General features: G+C 41.8%; 1 protein-coding gene across 5 annotated transcripts; it reads right to left on the bottom strand.

Moving 5' to 3' along the window:
- Positions 1-311: 311 nt before the first annotated feature.
- UBE2I (ubiquitin conjugating enzyme E2 I) lies at positions 312-14,572 on the bottom strand. Of its 5 annotated transcripts, none has more exons than XM_074599221.1 (7): positions 14,447-14,572; positions 9,701-9,779; positions 9,382-9,465; positions 6,030-6,102; positions 4,586-4,695; positions 4,361-4,440; positions 312-1,581 (listed from the first exon to the last, which is right to left on the bottom strand). In XM_074599221.1, the coding sequence occupies exons 2-7, from the start codon at positions 9,764-9,766 to the stop codon at positions 1,518-1,520; spliced, it is 477 nt and encodes a 158-aa protein (XP_074455322.1). In that variant the 5' UTR covers positions 9,767-9,779; positions 14,447-14,572; the 3' UTR covers positions 312-1,517. The 5 variants fall into 5 exon arrangements, with proteins under 5 accessions (XP_074455322.1, XP_074455326.1, XP_074455327.1 ...); XM_074599225.1 differs by lacking the exon at positions 14,447-14,572 and adding an exon at positions 14,272-14,309; XM_074599226.1 differs by lacking the exon at positions 14,447-14,572 and adding an exon at positions 14,075-14,240.
- Positions 14,573-14,826: the final 254 nt, after the last annotated feature.

Here is a 14,826-nt window from a genome sequence, read left to right as displayed (position 1 = left end):
ACTTTCCCACCCCAAGCATATGAAGTCTTTCCCAAATCAGCTGCAACAAGGATTTCTGATAGTGCCAAGGAGTCAATCCTACACAACCAATTTTCAAAGGACTGAGAACGGCGTGCGGGTGTGTGCTATTCTAATTTGGGGGAATGCTTTTCCGTTACAAAGCTATCACCACCAAAAGCAGACAAGCAGAACAGATCTGAGATCAGAGCTGTATCACACTTAGAATAACTTAAGTCTCTAGCAGTAGCCATTTTTTAATAACAAAAGAACTGAAGCTACAGCTCAGGTGGAACAAAGCTTTTCACACTTCATTTGTTTTGCAGAATTATTTTTGATTAAAAAATACAATTAAAAAAAGCAGTGAAAGTTTAATAGAGGGCATATCAGCTTGACATACATGAAAATAACTTACATAATTTAACTGATTTCCTTTACAGAAGGAAACTGTAATTGCATAGAGCATGTCCTTTTCCTAAAAAGCTATATACATTGACATATGGAAGAAGGCACAGAAGTATTTCTGATAAACAAGTACCATTTAAAACCCCCAGTTGCTGTAGGTCCCCTTGCATTCCTTGGAGAGCTTCTACTATTGTTCACATCAGCCTAACGCTTGTGTTATTTTATGTTAACCGTGGTCACACCAGTACGCTGATCCCATCATGCACAGTGAGCAATGGGTCTCTGGCTAGTAAGCTGTTTAAGGAACTGATGAGAGTTGAATAGCTGCAATTACCACTCTGGGCCCAAAGAAGGGCCGCATTCATGTTGGGGTGGGGGCAGGGAAAAGTAGTGAAGGCAATATCTAAACAAAAGATCAGTGCAGCATCACAGGCCTTAAAAACAGGACTTGCACTGAATTGTGTTCAGAGCCATTTAAATGGCAGTCTTTTAATCGTTTTAATGAAGATAAATGAAACAAAGCCCTTTATATAAACAGTTTATTTACTCTAAACAGCAACACAGACAGAACGCCATATAAACACAAAGGAAGTGATGCAGAATAAGGATGCTGGCTGACTTTGGATCTCAGAGGCTCTTAAGCAATAACAACCTAGTTTCTGAAAGATAGAAAAACAAATTCAGGGAGGGAAGGGGGTGGAGGGCATGATTTTTTCATACAGCCAGCTAGAGGCTAAATATAGTTCTAACATTTTAAAGCATGCCTGCATCAGATAGCAAAGTAACTAGAGATACTAGTGAATTTATAGAAGTATAAAAGTTTATAATTTTACAGCAGTTGAAATACTGACATCAATATTAAAATAAAAGCAAGTTTTACATAACAATCAAAAATACAAAAGACTGAAGGAAGAGACCCTGTATGAAAAAACTGGGGGCAATTCAGCAAATTTAGAACTGTATACAAGTGGCGTATATGGAAAATGGCACACATACAACCCCCTCCCCTAAGTGGATATTAATATTACATAGCAACATTAGATTTTGCAAAAGTTTTGTAAACAAGTTCTTGCCAAACCAATCCCTTCCTTTTTAAGATGCTGCATGACAGATGCTTATGATGGTGCAAACTTCTTGGCTTGTGCTCGAACCCTCTTTTCATATTCCACTCTGTTTTGGCTGAATAAAAGAGAGAGAAAGGATAATTACAGCTTGAGGAATCGGAGGCTACAATATATAGTTATTGTTCTATTTCTTTTCAATATGAAACTAACTCATTGCTGAAGGCAAAACCATTAGATAGGAATTCACTGAGCACTACAATATATTAAAGGCTTTTCTGGACCATTACTCTGATAGTTTCCTTTGGAGGGAAGTAAGGTACTGCTTAACTAGTTACTTCCCAGACTTTATCTGTTGTCAAACGATTGTACTATCTGACTTCATACCACACCAGTCTCTATAAAACCGGTTTGTGCCTGCTCTTTCTCAAGGCCAGCTGTACCTTACACGCAAGCATTCGTATTCATCTGAACATAAGTCTTCACTCCCCGTGTTAAGACCTGAGGTCATTAACAGTAAATCCCAGTATCCGGACCGCACGAAGTGTTTGATGAGAGCAGTTCACTAACAGCTGGTGGACTTCAGACTTCATATGATTTTAAAGTAGCATCTTTACTGCTTTGGGAAGAGAGGGGAAGCACTCTTTAAGAAACAGGAAAATGGTAATGGTATGGTAGTTTCAGCCTTTATCTCTGCAGACACAGCGTTAGGTTTATCCCAACCTTCAGCTGGAAAAAAGCTAGCTCAACATTTTTGAAAAACACTGTAGTTGACCAAATCCTGCATACTTGCTACAGACTGATTATCAAGGAAGTATGATCAGTCATTAAGCCTCAGACTCAACACATAAAAGGGCAAGTTGTTTGTTTTCTATTCTTGGGCCAACAAGGGATGGTAGTAGCTTAGTAGAGCATCCATTTACATTCAACACCATATTTTGTATTAGCTGTCAGAAGTGTCAGTCAAGAGCTAAACAAAAATGTGTTACCATTACTCTTGTGCCAAAGGTAGTTTACAGTGACTAGATTTTGCAGACAGCTTTGCAGTAAACTTAACTTACTTTCAGCTATGAAGGCTTGCTGCAGTAAAAGAGAAAGAAGCAGCAAATTATATCCTCAGAAGTTGACAGCTTGGGGGGGATGAAGAAATTAAGCCAATTTTGGTCACATCCATGAACAATTACTAAACAGACTGAAAATACTCTAGTTTCTTCTCATGAAATAAATTTATAAACTTTATTCTGAGAACACAACCTAGCTGTTAAGTCTCACGCCCTCAGAATGCACACAGAAGAATGCCTGCCATAGCAGACTCTGCATGCCTACAACAGAGGAAGCAGATTAGCACACTAGGAGTGCTAAAGGTACAGAGTACCAAAGCAATCCTGAGAATGAGAACAAGCATTCTTATTTTGAATACAAAGTTTATTCTTGAAGTTAACAACTTCACTAAAAGACATCTATTTGAACAACACTGCACCTTCCCCAGTACTTATCAACTATGACAAATTACAGATGCATACACAATCCTGCTCTGTTGAGCTGCTTCAACCGGTTACTCAAAAGTAGCAAGAGATACTCTCTCAGACTGCAGAAATATAGTAACCCATCTGAAATACTGCCCATGTTGAAAAGACACGAAGAGGATAAGTGGGAGACTATACATTTGAAGTAGCAAAAAACATATGTAATAGTTTATTCTCAGATTTTTTTTTTCCTAGAAGCACTTACAATAAAGCAGAAACAAGACTAGCAAAGCCTATTTGTACATATATGCATGTGGGAAGTGATAAAAAAACCCACAACACACAGGCTATTTACGCATGTAAAAAGTATATTTTTCCTGTCCCACATTCCCTCAGAGTGGCTTTTTTTTTTTTTTAAAGAAAAAAAAGAGGGGAGGCCTTCGTCATCATTACTGGCTCCCAAAGGTGCTGCCTACAACTGTGGCTGTCTAACTGCCCTCCCATCAAGTCTTCAGCAACTACTTAAAAAAATAACATTGAGTAAAGCCTTTAAATTGAACCCAAGACACACTACCCATCCCTATGTTCCCTTTTCACTAGAGTCCCATAACAGACATTTTTGATATAGCTTGCATGTGAAGTCTCATAAAATGCCATTTTTCAAACTTTGAGACTTGTTCTTCTGTCCAGAATGGTAATTTCACATTTCCATCTTAGTCATTATTACAGTAGCTGTCAGTGCAAAAAGCATTGGTTTAAAGTGTTTTGCACCCCTAGAAATTTTAGATCAGCCATCCATTTTTAATGGTGGTAAAAGAGTACTTTTAACTCACAATTAGTTTTCTGAAATTAAAATTTCCCAACCAATGCAAACTTCATTCTGCTAAAGCTACAAGCTTTCCGTACTTTTTAACCTATTCTTTTGGAAGATGTAGTTTTCACAAAACACCACGTATTTCCTAAAGCAATCACAGCAGCTCTTCTTTATCCTTCAGGCCCAAGTGCTTATAGGTACGCACTACTGGACAGAAGTCAGTTACCCCTATACTGATGAACAGGACTTGCCACCTAATTCAGTCTCCTCTATCAGTGGTCTTGTGATATCATTATGCCTCATCACTACTACTCAGTTGACCTTTAGGGGAAAGAATTCTATGTTGGGCTAGACCATGATTCTCAGCCTGGTTCTAAGTGAAGCAGTCTTCACACTTCATCGCTGTTGCGATGCTATTAAGAGCTCCAGTTGCCTATTAACCATGAAGTTACTGTTTTGTTCAAGTTTAGCACAAGCTAGGCATCTCCACAGGATACAGCCGTGAAGGTAAGAAAATTCCCCTGATCATTCCTAAAAACATTTGCATGATATACTATAAGCAACAGACCACTATAGGCAATATGACAGCTTTCAAGATGATACACAAAGATACTTACCAGTAAATTGTGTAAGCCTCTGCTTGAGCTGGGTCTTGAATATTTGGTTCATTTAGAAGTTCTTGTATTCCTAACAAGATCTGTGAAAGAAGCAACAGAAGTAAGCTAGGCATGGACACTACTAAGAGACATTCCCTTAGAAACAGTGAACATCTTGCATTCACATCAGATAAGCAAGGAAAGCAAATAAAAGGGCTAAGAATATGTGTAAGTATAGTTAATGACCTGTTTAATTGTGATTGCTGGCCTCCAGTCCTTATCCTCCTCTAAGATGGAGAGACACACTGTGCCTGAAGGATACACGTTTGGGTGGAATAACGGTGGTTCAAATTTACCTGGTGAAGAAGAGAGAATTACTTGCATACAGTGCTAAGACTAAGATCAGAGAGCTGGTTTAGATCAGCAGGAAAAGAAAAACCCCAAACAAAACCAAACTGGCCAAAGACACACCCTCCACCCTAAAAAACCCTGCACAGATTTCTGGAGCTATTAACACTGTTTCTCTTCTTGGCTCAGCCTGCACCTAAAGCAAGAACTCCATCACATCTGTAGTATCAATCCAGGCAATGTAACACTACCATCCTGACCAGTGATCTTTTGGTTTAGGAATGGAAACTGACAAAATAGTTTGTCACAGCTTTGTGATAAAGACCATTCTAAACTAATACTGTCTTTACAGCCTCACATGCTATTATATAAAGGAAAGATACTGCCCTTCACTCATCTCTTCTCTCCTCGCTTAAAAATACTGAAAGTTCCATACAAAGATGACTAAGTTTCTAGCATTTTTCTTTTCAGTTTGACTTTTCCTTTATGTATAATCAAGACCGACTGAAGAGGAACCAAGCTTACATTGCAAGACTGACTGACGGGGTAGGCTTGTGCAGCACTCCTTCTGCCACTCAATCTATATTCTGGCATTTCTTTAATCTTTACAGGAATTAAATGCAACAGCCACCATCTTGAGTAATGTAACAAACGCTTGTTTAGCAATGTATGAAATATCTACATATTAGTGCAGTTTTCTAATCCGTCTGACATCACAAATAAGTTTTGCTTATGAGCTACTCAATGAAGTTCAGTAGGAACTCAGAAGCTGCATTGGTAAGAAATCTTACCAGTCACATATGCGTCTTATTTTAAGGCATGACAGTTCATTTAACACTTGCAAGATGTGCTAGTTGCTATTTCTCAAGATATTAACGTTAAATATTTTTAGCTAAAAGAGAACAGATCCATATTTTAGTGCAAGTTGATAAAAAGGTTAAAGTTGATGGAACTTTTTTTAAATTGTTTTTTTCAAAGTTCTTGCCTTAGAAGACCAACTTGACAGTAAGAATACACAGAGTGATTTAGTCTAACCATGCCTACCTATTAGTTCCCAAAGAGTGCTGATCAAGAAGCAGACACTTCAAGTGATGCTTTCGTCAAACTTTGAGGAAACCCACACAGCAGTCCCCCTCCCCTCCCAATTTTGTTATAATGGGCACTTAACTCATTTCATCACAACTTTCTAAATGCAAAGTGGCAGGTGGAGAAAAAAAAGAAAAAAGCAACTACCCTTTAAAAACCAAAATCTCTAAGAAAGTAATAACCATTTGTAGAACTTCATGGAGTAGTTTAACATTGTTCTAATAAATTTGTGGGTTTTTTCAGTCATTTTACTTACATTTTGGGGGTGAAGAAGGGTAGTCATCCTTGAAAAGCATTCGTAGTTTAAATAAGCCTCCTTCCCATGGTGTCTATAAAACGTTAAGGTAGAGCTTAGATTACAGCAAGGAAAAGTCAAACTTGGGGAAAAAACTTCCCAAGAACACAGTTTCTCAGGCAAAGCACAAGATGTCCCTCTGCTACACAGTAGAAAATAACTGTGCTACACAGTAGCATGCTGCCTAGACTGAGACAAGTTATCCTACCTATAGAAGGAGCTGAAGAAAGGAAACTGCTTTTCCACTTCATTACAGCTAGTAAGTGTTGCTGAGTCATCAACAGCCAGGATCATCACCAATAATTCCATATACAAGTAAAATTTTCACAGTACATACAAGAACAGAGTCCTTCTAAAGTTCTACATGACACACATGCAGTGAGGAAGGGGCCATTTTACTCACTCTTAAAATAAGTCTGAGAAGATAGGATACGGATATGCCCCTTAATACACCCATGTAAATGTCTTCTATTTTGCCTCACAAGAATGTGGCTAAGGAAACCACAAACAAAAAGTTTGGACAGCACTGCAGTACTGCTACAGATAATACGAGGTTCACTAGCCTAAACTAACCTGCCTGCATTTGGTACCAAGTAGTCTCCCAGACTCCATCTTTTCGTGTAACAGATTGCTAAGCAGCTTTTTATCCCCACCAGAAACTGGCAAGAGCACTGATAAGAGCAGTTGCCATGCTACAGAGCAGACCAAGTAAGACAGCACTACTCAAAAGGGTCATATAAACAAGGAAAAACATCTAGCAAAGGACAAAAAGCTTGTCTCAAATATATACTTCTTTGTCATCTTACTTGGAAATAAGGAAAACAGCCCATCTTCTGACAAACCGATTTCTGGTAAGAAGGGTAGAAATACAGAAAATCTTGCTATATGTGTAAGTTCAGACCACTTCTCTGTAACTTGCCCTTGCGATGGAAACACTGCAGTGAAAGTAAGTGTTGGGTTCATTCTTTAAAACAAACTGGAGTAAAGATGGTCTCACATCTTATCAGCATACGTGATCAAATCTTATCCTCAGGAACAGACAGGTATGTTTGAAGACCACCTTAGGAGGAACACCCTCATTCTTTCCTACCTGAATTATCCAATTTTTAGCAGAAGGAAAAAGAAAAAAGGGAAAAAAAACCCATGCCAAAAAAGAAAAAGCACTCCACTGTTGCTGGTATTTATTGTGCAAAGTCTCAAGCTTGAATAGAAAAAAAACATGCTATAGAATACTAAAATAACCGTGTTTTAAAAAGCGAATGAGTTTGATTACATTTGCTATAGTGTATTTAAAGAACTTGTTCTGAACAGCTGTAGTCAGTTGTCAACAACTAGAAATATCTATTCTCCATACCTTCTCAGAGAAGACAAACTGTCCATTTTTAGAGGAGAGGAGCTTTTTGACAGAATAAACTTTTCCTATTTTGCTTGCTTTCAGTCATGCAGGGAAGCAAACAGCTTTTAGTAACTTCTTCAAGTAGAACACCAGAACGGTCAACAAAGTTTTTACTATCTTTCTGACAGGGCAACACACCTCATGGGTGAAAGACAGCAGACACTCAAAAGCCCTACTAAGGTAACAGTATGACAGCAGTATCATCGAGTTTGTATTGTATTACCGGACAGGTTGCAGATGTTCTTCAAGTCAAATTCTAGGTAGTTAACAAGTGATTTGCTGTCAAAAAAGTGAATGGAGATATCCAGCCCAGGACTGACACCACTTTACTTCAATTTTTGATCTGGCTGACAGGAAAGCGTTTTGGTGATTTCAACTACTCATCTGTCTCAGGGGAAGCACTGCAGTACAGCATGCCTCCAAACACAAAGGCAACGGAGAGCAACTGGTTGGCCTGGTAGAGGTGAGCAAGGCATGCTGCTTCTTGTTAAACAGACAGCATTTTCACTTGAGTAAAAACCCTGATTTTTTTTTTAAATAAATCTCTATCAGGAATCACATGAGCATAACTGATCTTTTCCTGGTGTGATGCATTTTCTAGGAGGCCAGAAGTTGGCTTTGAGGGTCTTGTTTGCTCCATTTTGCGGTTTACAAAACTTTAAAGCAGTAGCATGAAGATTTTATGTAAGTAGTAAAAGGCGACATCTTAAAAAGGGTACATAACTGGCTGTTATGAGGGATAACCTTGGTTTTGCAAAACATAAGGGGATGAGTTTTTCCTTACACTATTACATTATTTTTCGGTGCTTCTTTAAGAACTAACTTGAGCTGTGCAGCCAACTAGCTAAGTAGTGAGCTAAGTTATAACCATAACAGCAATGCCACCTTCTGCATTAAACTGAGGCAGTAGCACAGAATCTGCAGGTTTTGCCTACACACTTTGTCTTCTCAGAATCTAAGAAATGGGATCTTAAGCGGACTTCAGCAAGTTGGCAAAAGGCAGTAGAACAGGCAAAGCAACAAAGTCAGTCCCACATCCAATGCAAAACACTAAAGACCCAAAAGAATGAAAACTACCAGGTAATTAATGGTATTATCTCAGAAGAAACGGCATGAAATGAATTCAAGAATAATCTCTACCTCCTAAGTAACATCTTGAAAAACAGAAACAAGATTCTGCTCAGAATGAGATGTTATAGTGGCAGTGTACAAAATCAAAGAAGTTTCATGCATTAATGATTATTTCCACTTGAAAGTTCGCATTTGTCCTATCCCCTAGAACCAGATCAAGCTGAGAAAAATAAACAATTCTGGTCTCTACACTTTTTCCTTTCGCTTGTTATTTAAAAAAAAAGAAGCACAAATGACATCAGATAAAAAAGGAACAATGTTAGACAGTTCTAGTCTTCTTTCCCTAATACAAAAAGAGAAAATTCCATGAAACAGACAGCAATGAGATTCCATGTTGCTACAAAAACCAGTGCTGCGGCACTTCTCTAGGACTGAAGGGTCTCACTATTTTGTGGACAAGAAAGGTACCAGCAGAGGCAATGTTTTGGTAGTATTAATTTTCAAGATTTAGGGCTTAAACCAGCATTTAGTAAGAACAGAAGTCACCATAAGCCCTGGCAAGAAGCAGAAGAAAATCTCAAGTTTGCTCAATGCAGGATTCTTCCACACTCCTCTGAAAACTTTTATTCTTAAGCTGGTCAGTGCCAACAGTTGAACAGGTACATCGTATATTTTGTCCAATATCATTCTTGGCCCACTCCACCCAGATTCTAAAGTAGCAGCAGCATCCAAGCATTTCTATTAAACTACATGTAAGTTATACTCTCAGTTGTCAGTGTAATGCCTGAGCAGGCTTATGTTACTTGTTCACCATAAATGAAGTGTTAGGACAACAGTAAGTCTTACCCCTTTCTTTCCTGGAATAGCGCACTCCCAGTTCATTAGATTCATTGTGCCATCTGGATTTTTTGTAGGTACTGCTACAAATCCCTGAATTAAGGCAAAAAGCCAAAGGGTGAGGATTTCAGAAGATGTACTTAGAATACTTCATGACATATTTTATCTTTGCACAGAGTTATTTCTTTTTGCACTACATAGTTTTAAGCATCTTTTTTATTTGAAAAATTAATTTAATAAAAAAATCACATCAGGGTAAAGAAAAAAAGTGACCACGAAAACACCACAATAACTGCCAAGTCAGAAATTTGACAGTTCTCATACTTACAAATGGATGATCTTTTCTCCAGGCTTTTCTCTCCTGTGCAAGTCTGCTAAGAGCTATGCCAGACATATTCAAAGTCCCTCTAAAACAAAAATAATTGCTTTTAGTATAAACAACACATTATATTACCTGTTTATAAGCCCTGCTCACTCAGGAAATGTTTTGACCTCTGATTTTCACTACTATAGCCAAGACACACATTTTTGCACACCCTGCAGAAGTTAACATCAGGAATAACATCGTTTCCCTATGTCAACAACCTCTTAGTTACTGGACTTGACCTACAAAATACCATCCCCACCTCATGTTTTATATTTGAGCCATGTCTTTGGAATGACTTTGACAGTAGCTTGACAATGAAACACTATTAGTAATGGGAAGAGGACTCAGACTTGTGCGACTAAGAAACACATATCTATCTCCTTACTACACCACAAGAGGCTTTCTTCTGTAGGCAAACACCCGTAACTGCTCCCGTTTCTGGCAAACAGGAATTGTTATTTTTAGACTGTAAATTCCCATTGAAAGCCAGTATTCTACACAAAAGCAATACGGGCACAGAACTTAACAAAATCACCCCAGTTTTACAGTGATGCCACCATACAACTTCTAGACAGCATTATAAAACTGAGCTAAGGAAGAGCCAGTGGCCCGCTCATTCCACAAGGTAGGTTTCAATTCCAGTATAAACTGAACAATCTTTCTGCACCTTCACTGCCTTAGTAACCGCCAAGCATGGTGACTGAGAGGGCAGAAGAAACATGTAGAGCACAGGTCGCTACTGCATATGACACAAGGGCAGCTCTAGACACAATGGTTGCAACATCGTGGAGCTTTCAAATTCAAGGGAGGACTCTCCATTCAACCAGAACAGCAGTCAAAGCGAAAGTTTGTTTTCCATTGTCAAACTGTATCTAAACTCAGGGTTTGGTTAGCCCTGTGGTCAAAACAAACTTCAATGAAGGTTTTCAATGATCCTCCCTGCTGCACTTCTACCCATTTTAAATAAGAGCTGATACTTGGCTGATGGAGAAGTCAGGCCAACTTGTTCTCAGTCCCACAAATAGCTAACAAGCCTTTATGACAGCCAGGAGAGGAGAATTCTTTCACTAAACAAGCTCACAAAACTAATTAAAGGAGTATTAGCACTCTATTAAACACTTAAGCACTGGTTAAGAATTGTGCAAAATTCATGTTCTATTAATACGTAGATTACTCGTAAGAGTATACCACTATAACCATATGAATTATAGCTCACACAGATCTGTGTTTTTAAGATATCACACATTCCTGCTATGCCCTTTAAAGAAAAGACTTACCAGGCACTGACTTATTCCATGTAAGTTTTCTAGATATGTTCATCTCACATTAATCTGTTATACCCTTTAAAGATTAGAAGACAGCACACTTCCAATATAAATATTTACATATCATCAAAATTTGCTTAGCAGTGCGGACACCTTAACTAAAAGTCTTTAAAAGAATCAGATTAAGATTTTTTTTATGCAGTTCCTAGGACAGCATTTCAAACTCCTCCTCCTAGCTTTTTTTCAAAGTCAGTTTTGCATGGATGGCCATAATCCATAATCTCAACTTCAAACTAGCAACTAAATTAATGTCAGATAAAGCTTTTTAATAGGGACCATTAACATCCAGTAAACACACACACAAATCCTATATTCAGTCCAGCATTCCTCTAGGATTCCCAACACATCAATCTGTACCTTGGTTATGTCAGAAGATTCGCAGGACTTAGCCAACACAAACTGTACCTACCACTTCACATTTTAGTCTGTTCACACGCAGGAGATATGGAGCCACTTAAAAGATACTGTCAGAACAAAGACAAAAGCCTCCCCCTTAACCAAATTATACAGAGAGTCATTTTAAATATTCTGTGAGCCCATGCCCTTGCCAGAGATGCAAATGAACTACCGAATATACAGCAGAATTTCAATTGTGCTGTTAGTATCTGGTGGCCCACTGCAGCAATACTGCCCTTCCCATAATAATTTGAGTTATTTGTGCTTATAAACTGTTCAAATATTCTTAGATAGTTTAGTAACTCAGCGACCTTTTCTGCCAAGAAACATATTACAGGATGCTTTCAAATACCTGAATTATATTTCCTGTGGCTAACAGCCAATTAATTACATGCACCTCAAGGGAAATGCCAGCTTCTCAGAGGGCACCCAAACAACGTACATCCTACAGAACATTGACAATCAAGTAACTTTTCAACAGAAAAAAACCCAAGTTTTCAGGCTCTGTATCCTGCTTGCTTTTGCAGCTGGTTATGCACTATGCCATGCCCTAGTAAATGGAAGATTTTATGTTCTGTGAATACCTTTTCAAATGTTCAGGCGTTTGACTTAGTTAAGCACTGACAGACTACATCCAAAATTACTGAAATTAGGAGAGACACAGGCTTCAGTTACCCTGACAAGGGCAGACAAGCATCTAAAACCTCATCACAAACTACTACCAAGTAGATTAGAGACAATGATGACTGAAAGCCCACTTCAAAAATTAAGATCCCACTAGGCAAGCACCCCCTCAAAAGCAAATCAATCTATTAACAAATTGCTAACATATACTCTCCAGCAGCTCTTCAGTAAAAGACTAACTTTAGTTCTGCTGGAGCTTAAGATAGGGCAAACAGACATTGTTCATCTCAGTATGTACTTCAGCCTCAGAAATTATGGAGTAGCAGAAAGGGTGAGACACTAAGTGGGCATTAAACCTGAAGATACTATATTCTCACTGCTAGTTTTATCTTCTTCAATAATTTATGTGCATGGTTTGTTTGTTTGTTTGTTGGGGGGGGGGAGGGGGGGAGGGCAGCTCCTCTCTCTCCTTTGGAATAACAGTTTGCCCAAATATCTGTATGTTAAGTTTAGCTCTTGTAAGCTTTTTAAAAACCTCACAAATGCAAGACATGTCTATTAACCTGATATCGTCAAAATTAAAAAAACCAAACAAACACCAAAACCCCACAAACACCACCAAATCCACACAAACAAACAACCCCCAAACTCCCCAGTTCTTATGGTTTTGTTTTTGATTTTTTTAATATCGCACTTAATTTGTTTTCTTCACTGGAGAAATTTACTGCTATTAAATAGAATCGAAGTCCAAAGATGCGCTACATCACTGGAAAGAACACAAACTTTTGCACCTGAGGAAGTATATCAACCCTACCTTGCAGGGGCCACACAAACCAGAGATCAGTCTTCACATTTTGTTTGGTTTTAATTGCCCGAAACACACCGCTGCATTAAGAGGCAGCAATGTCCCTTTTACTGCTATCAACTCATTAGAAAATTAACAGAAACTTCCAAATTTACTCAGTAGTTTGCCTCTGCTGCTGTTACTACTACATATTTTGTAAAAAAGGACAAAACAAACCCAACACACTTATCTTAGGTGCACACTTTGTGTTCCATTACCCATCTATACCCTCTGATAGAGGGATGAGGGAACCTACTTCCAAACACAACAAGCAAGTCTTGCAAAGAAGCACTCCTGTGCCAGAGGAACAGCAATCACACCCACAATTCTGACCCATGACAAGTCTCTAAATACATCAACAACAATGCTCCCGAAGTCTCAAGAACTTTCAATAGCTCTTATTAACTCCAAACAGCAAGAGAAAAAAAGCATTACCATTGCTAACCTCACACTTTTACTTTGCAGGTTAAATACTGACACAGGAAGAGATTATCAGTTGGAGTAGTCTGCCCCAAGACTAGAGAAACTTTACTTTTCAGAAGGTGGAGAAAGCCAAGGGCTGAGGTTTAATCGAAGCACGCTAACTCTGGACCGGAATGGAAAGTCTCCTCCTGCCTGCGGCCTGAAGAAGGTAGCAGAGGCGGTACTAGCCGAACGGCTACCGGAGCCGCAAGAACAACAAAAGGAGCCGCGCGGCAATGGGTCTCGGTGCCCGGCCGGCCGAGGAACCCGGCCCGGAGCAGCCGCGGCAGGGCCGAGCACCGCCTGCCTCCGCCGAAGGCCGCTGGCCTGGCGGGCCCTGCGAGGGGGACGGGGCCAACGTCCGAGGCCTGCTCAGGGCACCCCGTCGCCCGCCCGCCGGCTCCGCGGTAGTAACCTTCGGGGCGGGGACGGCTCGGCGCAGGCCCGCTGGTACCCAGACCTCGGCGGCAAACTCGGCCCGCGGCGACCGAGACCTCCGGGGGCGAGCCGCAGAGCCCGCCTCGGGAGGCCAACGATGGGCCCAACGGCGCGGCAGGAGCCGCCCGGCCCGCGCCCCCCGCCCCTTCGCGCCCCGTGCGGCGAGCGCCAGCCCGGGCCCCCCCCTCGCCGAGGCCCGGGGCCGCCTGCGCGCCGCGCCAGGCCCCTCGCCCGGCCAGGCCTCACCGTGATCGGCCGCAGCACCCGCGCGTGTCCCGGATTGAAGCGGCAGCGAATGACCCGGATGTTCCCGGCTCGGCTCCCCCCCTTTGTCTCCGGCCCGGAGTTTCCCTCCCTCTCTCTCCCCCCTGGGCGCGGAGCGCGGCGCTGCGGTATGTCCCTCGGCCCGACCCGTCCCCACCGCTGCGCCGGCGCGGTCTGACCCTGCGCGCGATCCGTCCGCCACGCTTTACGCATCCTCGCGGCACAGGACCCGGGGTGACCAGCACAGCGCCTGAGCGCGGGAGCGGATCCCAGACGGGCTCTCCCAAGCCCGGGGTCTCCCCCGCGCCCCTCGGCTCCCACAGGCCCCCGGCGACCAGCGGAGCGGATCTTTACCTCGGGCGCCCAGAGCCACCCGCGCCCCGCAAAGGCCTGCTCCCTCCACGGGCGCTCGCGCGGGTCTGGCAGGCCGCGGCGGTCCCGCGACGCGCTCGAGCCTGGTCGAACCCCGCCCACTGCGCCCAGCCGGGCCTCTGATTGGAGGGTGGGGGCTCCGCCCCTGGCGGGGCTCTCGCGAGGTGATGGACAGGCGGGGGAGCCTGTCAGAGGGAGCGGGGGGCGGGGCGGGGCGGTCTGTCAGTCAGTCGCCCGCCCGCCCGCGTCCCGCCGCCGGGCCCCGCTTGGTTCCCCGCCGCTCTGGGAAGCTCGGGGCTGGTGGAGGAGCCGGAGCAGGGGACCGCGGCTGCTGCCGGACAGCCCTCTTTCACCGCCGGTCT

This window comes from Larus michahellis, chromosome 8, assembly GCF_964199755.1.
Source record: "Larus michahellis chromosome 8, bLarMic1.1, whole genome shotgun sequence".
Classification (NCBI taxonomy): Eukaryota; Metazoa; Chordata; class Aves; order Charadriiformes; family Laridae; genus Larus; species Larus michahellis.
The sequence above is the reverse complement of the archived record's forward strand: the minus strand, read 5'-3'. Positions and strand labels throughout refer to the sequence as shown.

Coding starts and splice junctions, on each gene's coding strand:
- UBE2I (XM_074599221.1), bottom strand. CDS start 9,766: ATGTCTGGCATAGCTCTTAGCAGACTTGCACAGGAGAGAAAAGCCTGG. Junction 9,466..9,700: donor GGAGAAAAGATCATCCATTT/GTAAGTATGAGA, acceptor GCCTTAATTCAG/GGATTTGTAGCAGTACCTAC. Junction 4,441..4,585: donor CAGCAATCACAATTAAACAG/GTCATTAACTAT, acceptor CTTCTTTCACAG/ATCTTGTTAGGAATACAAGA.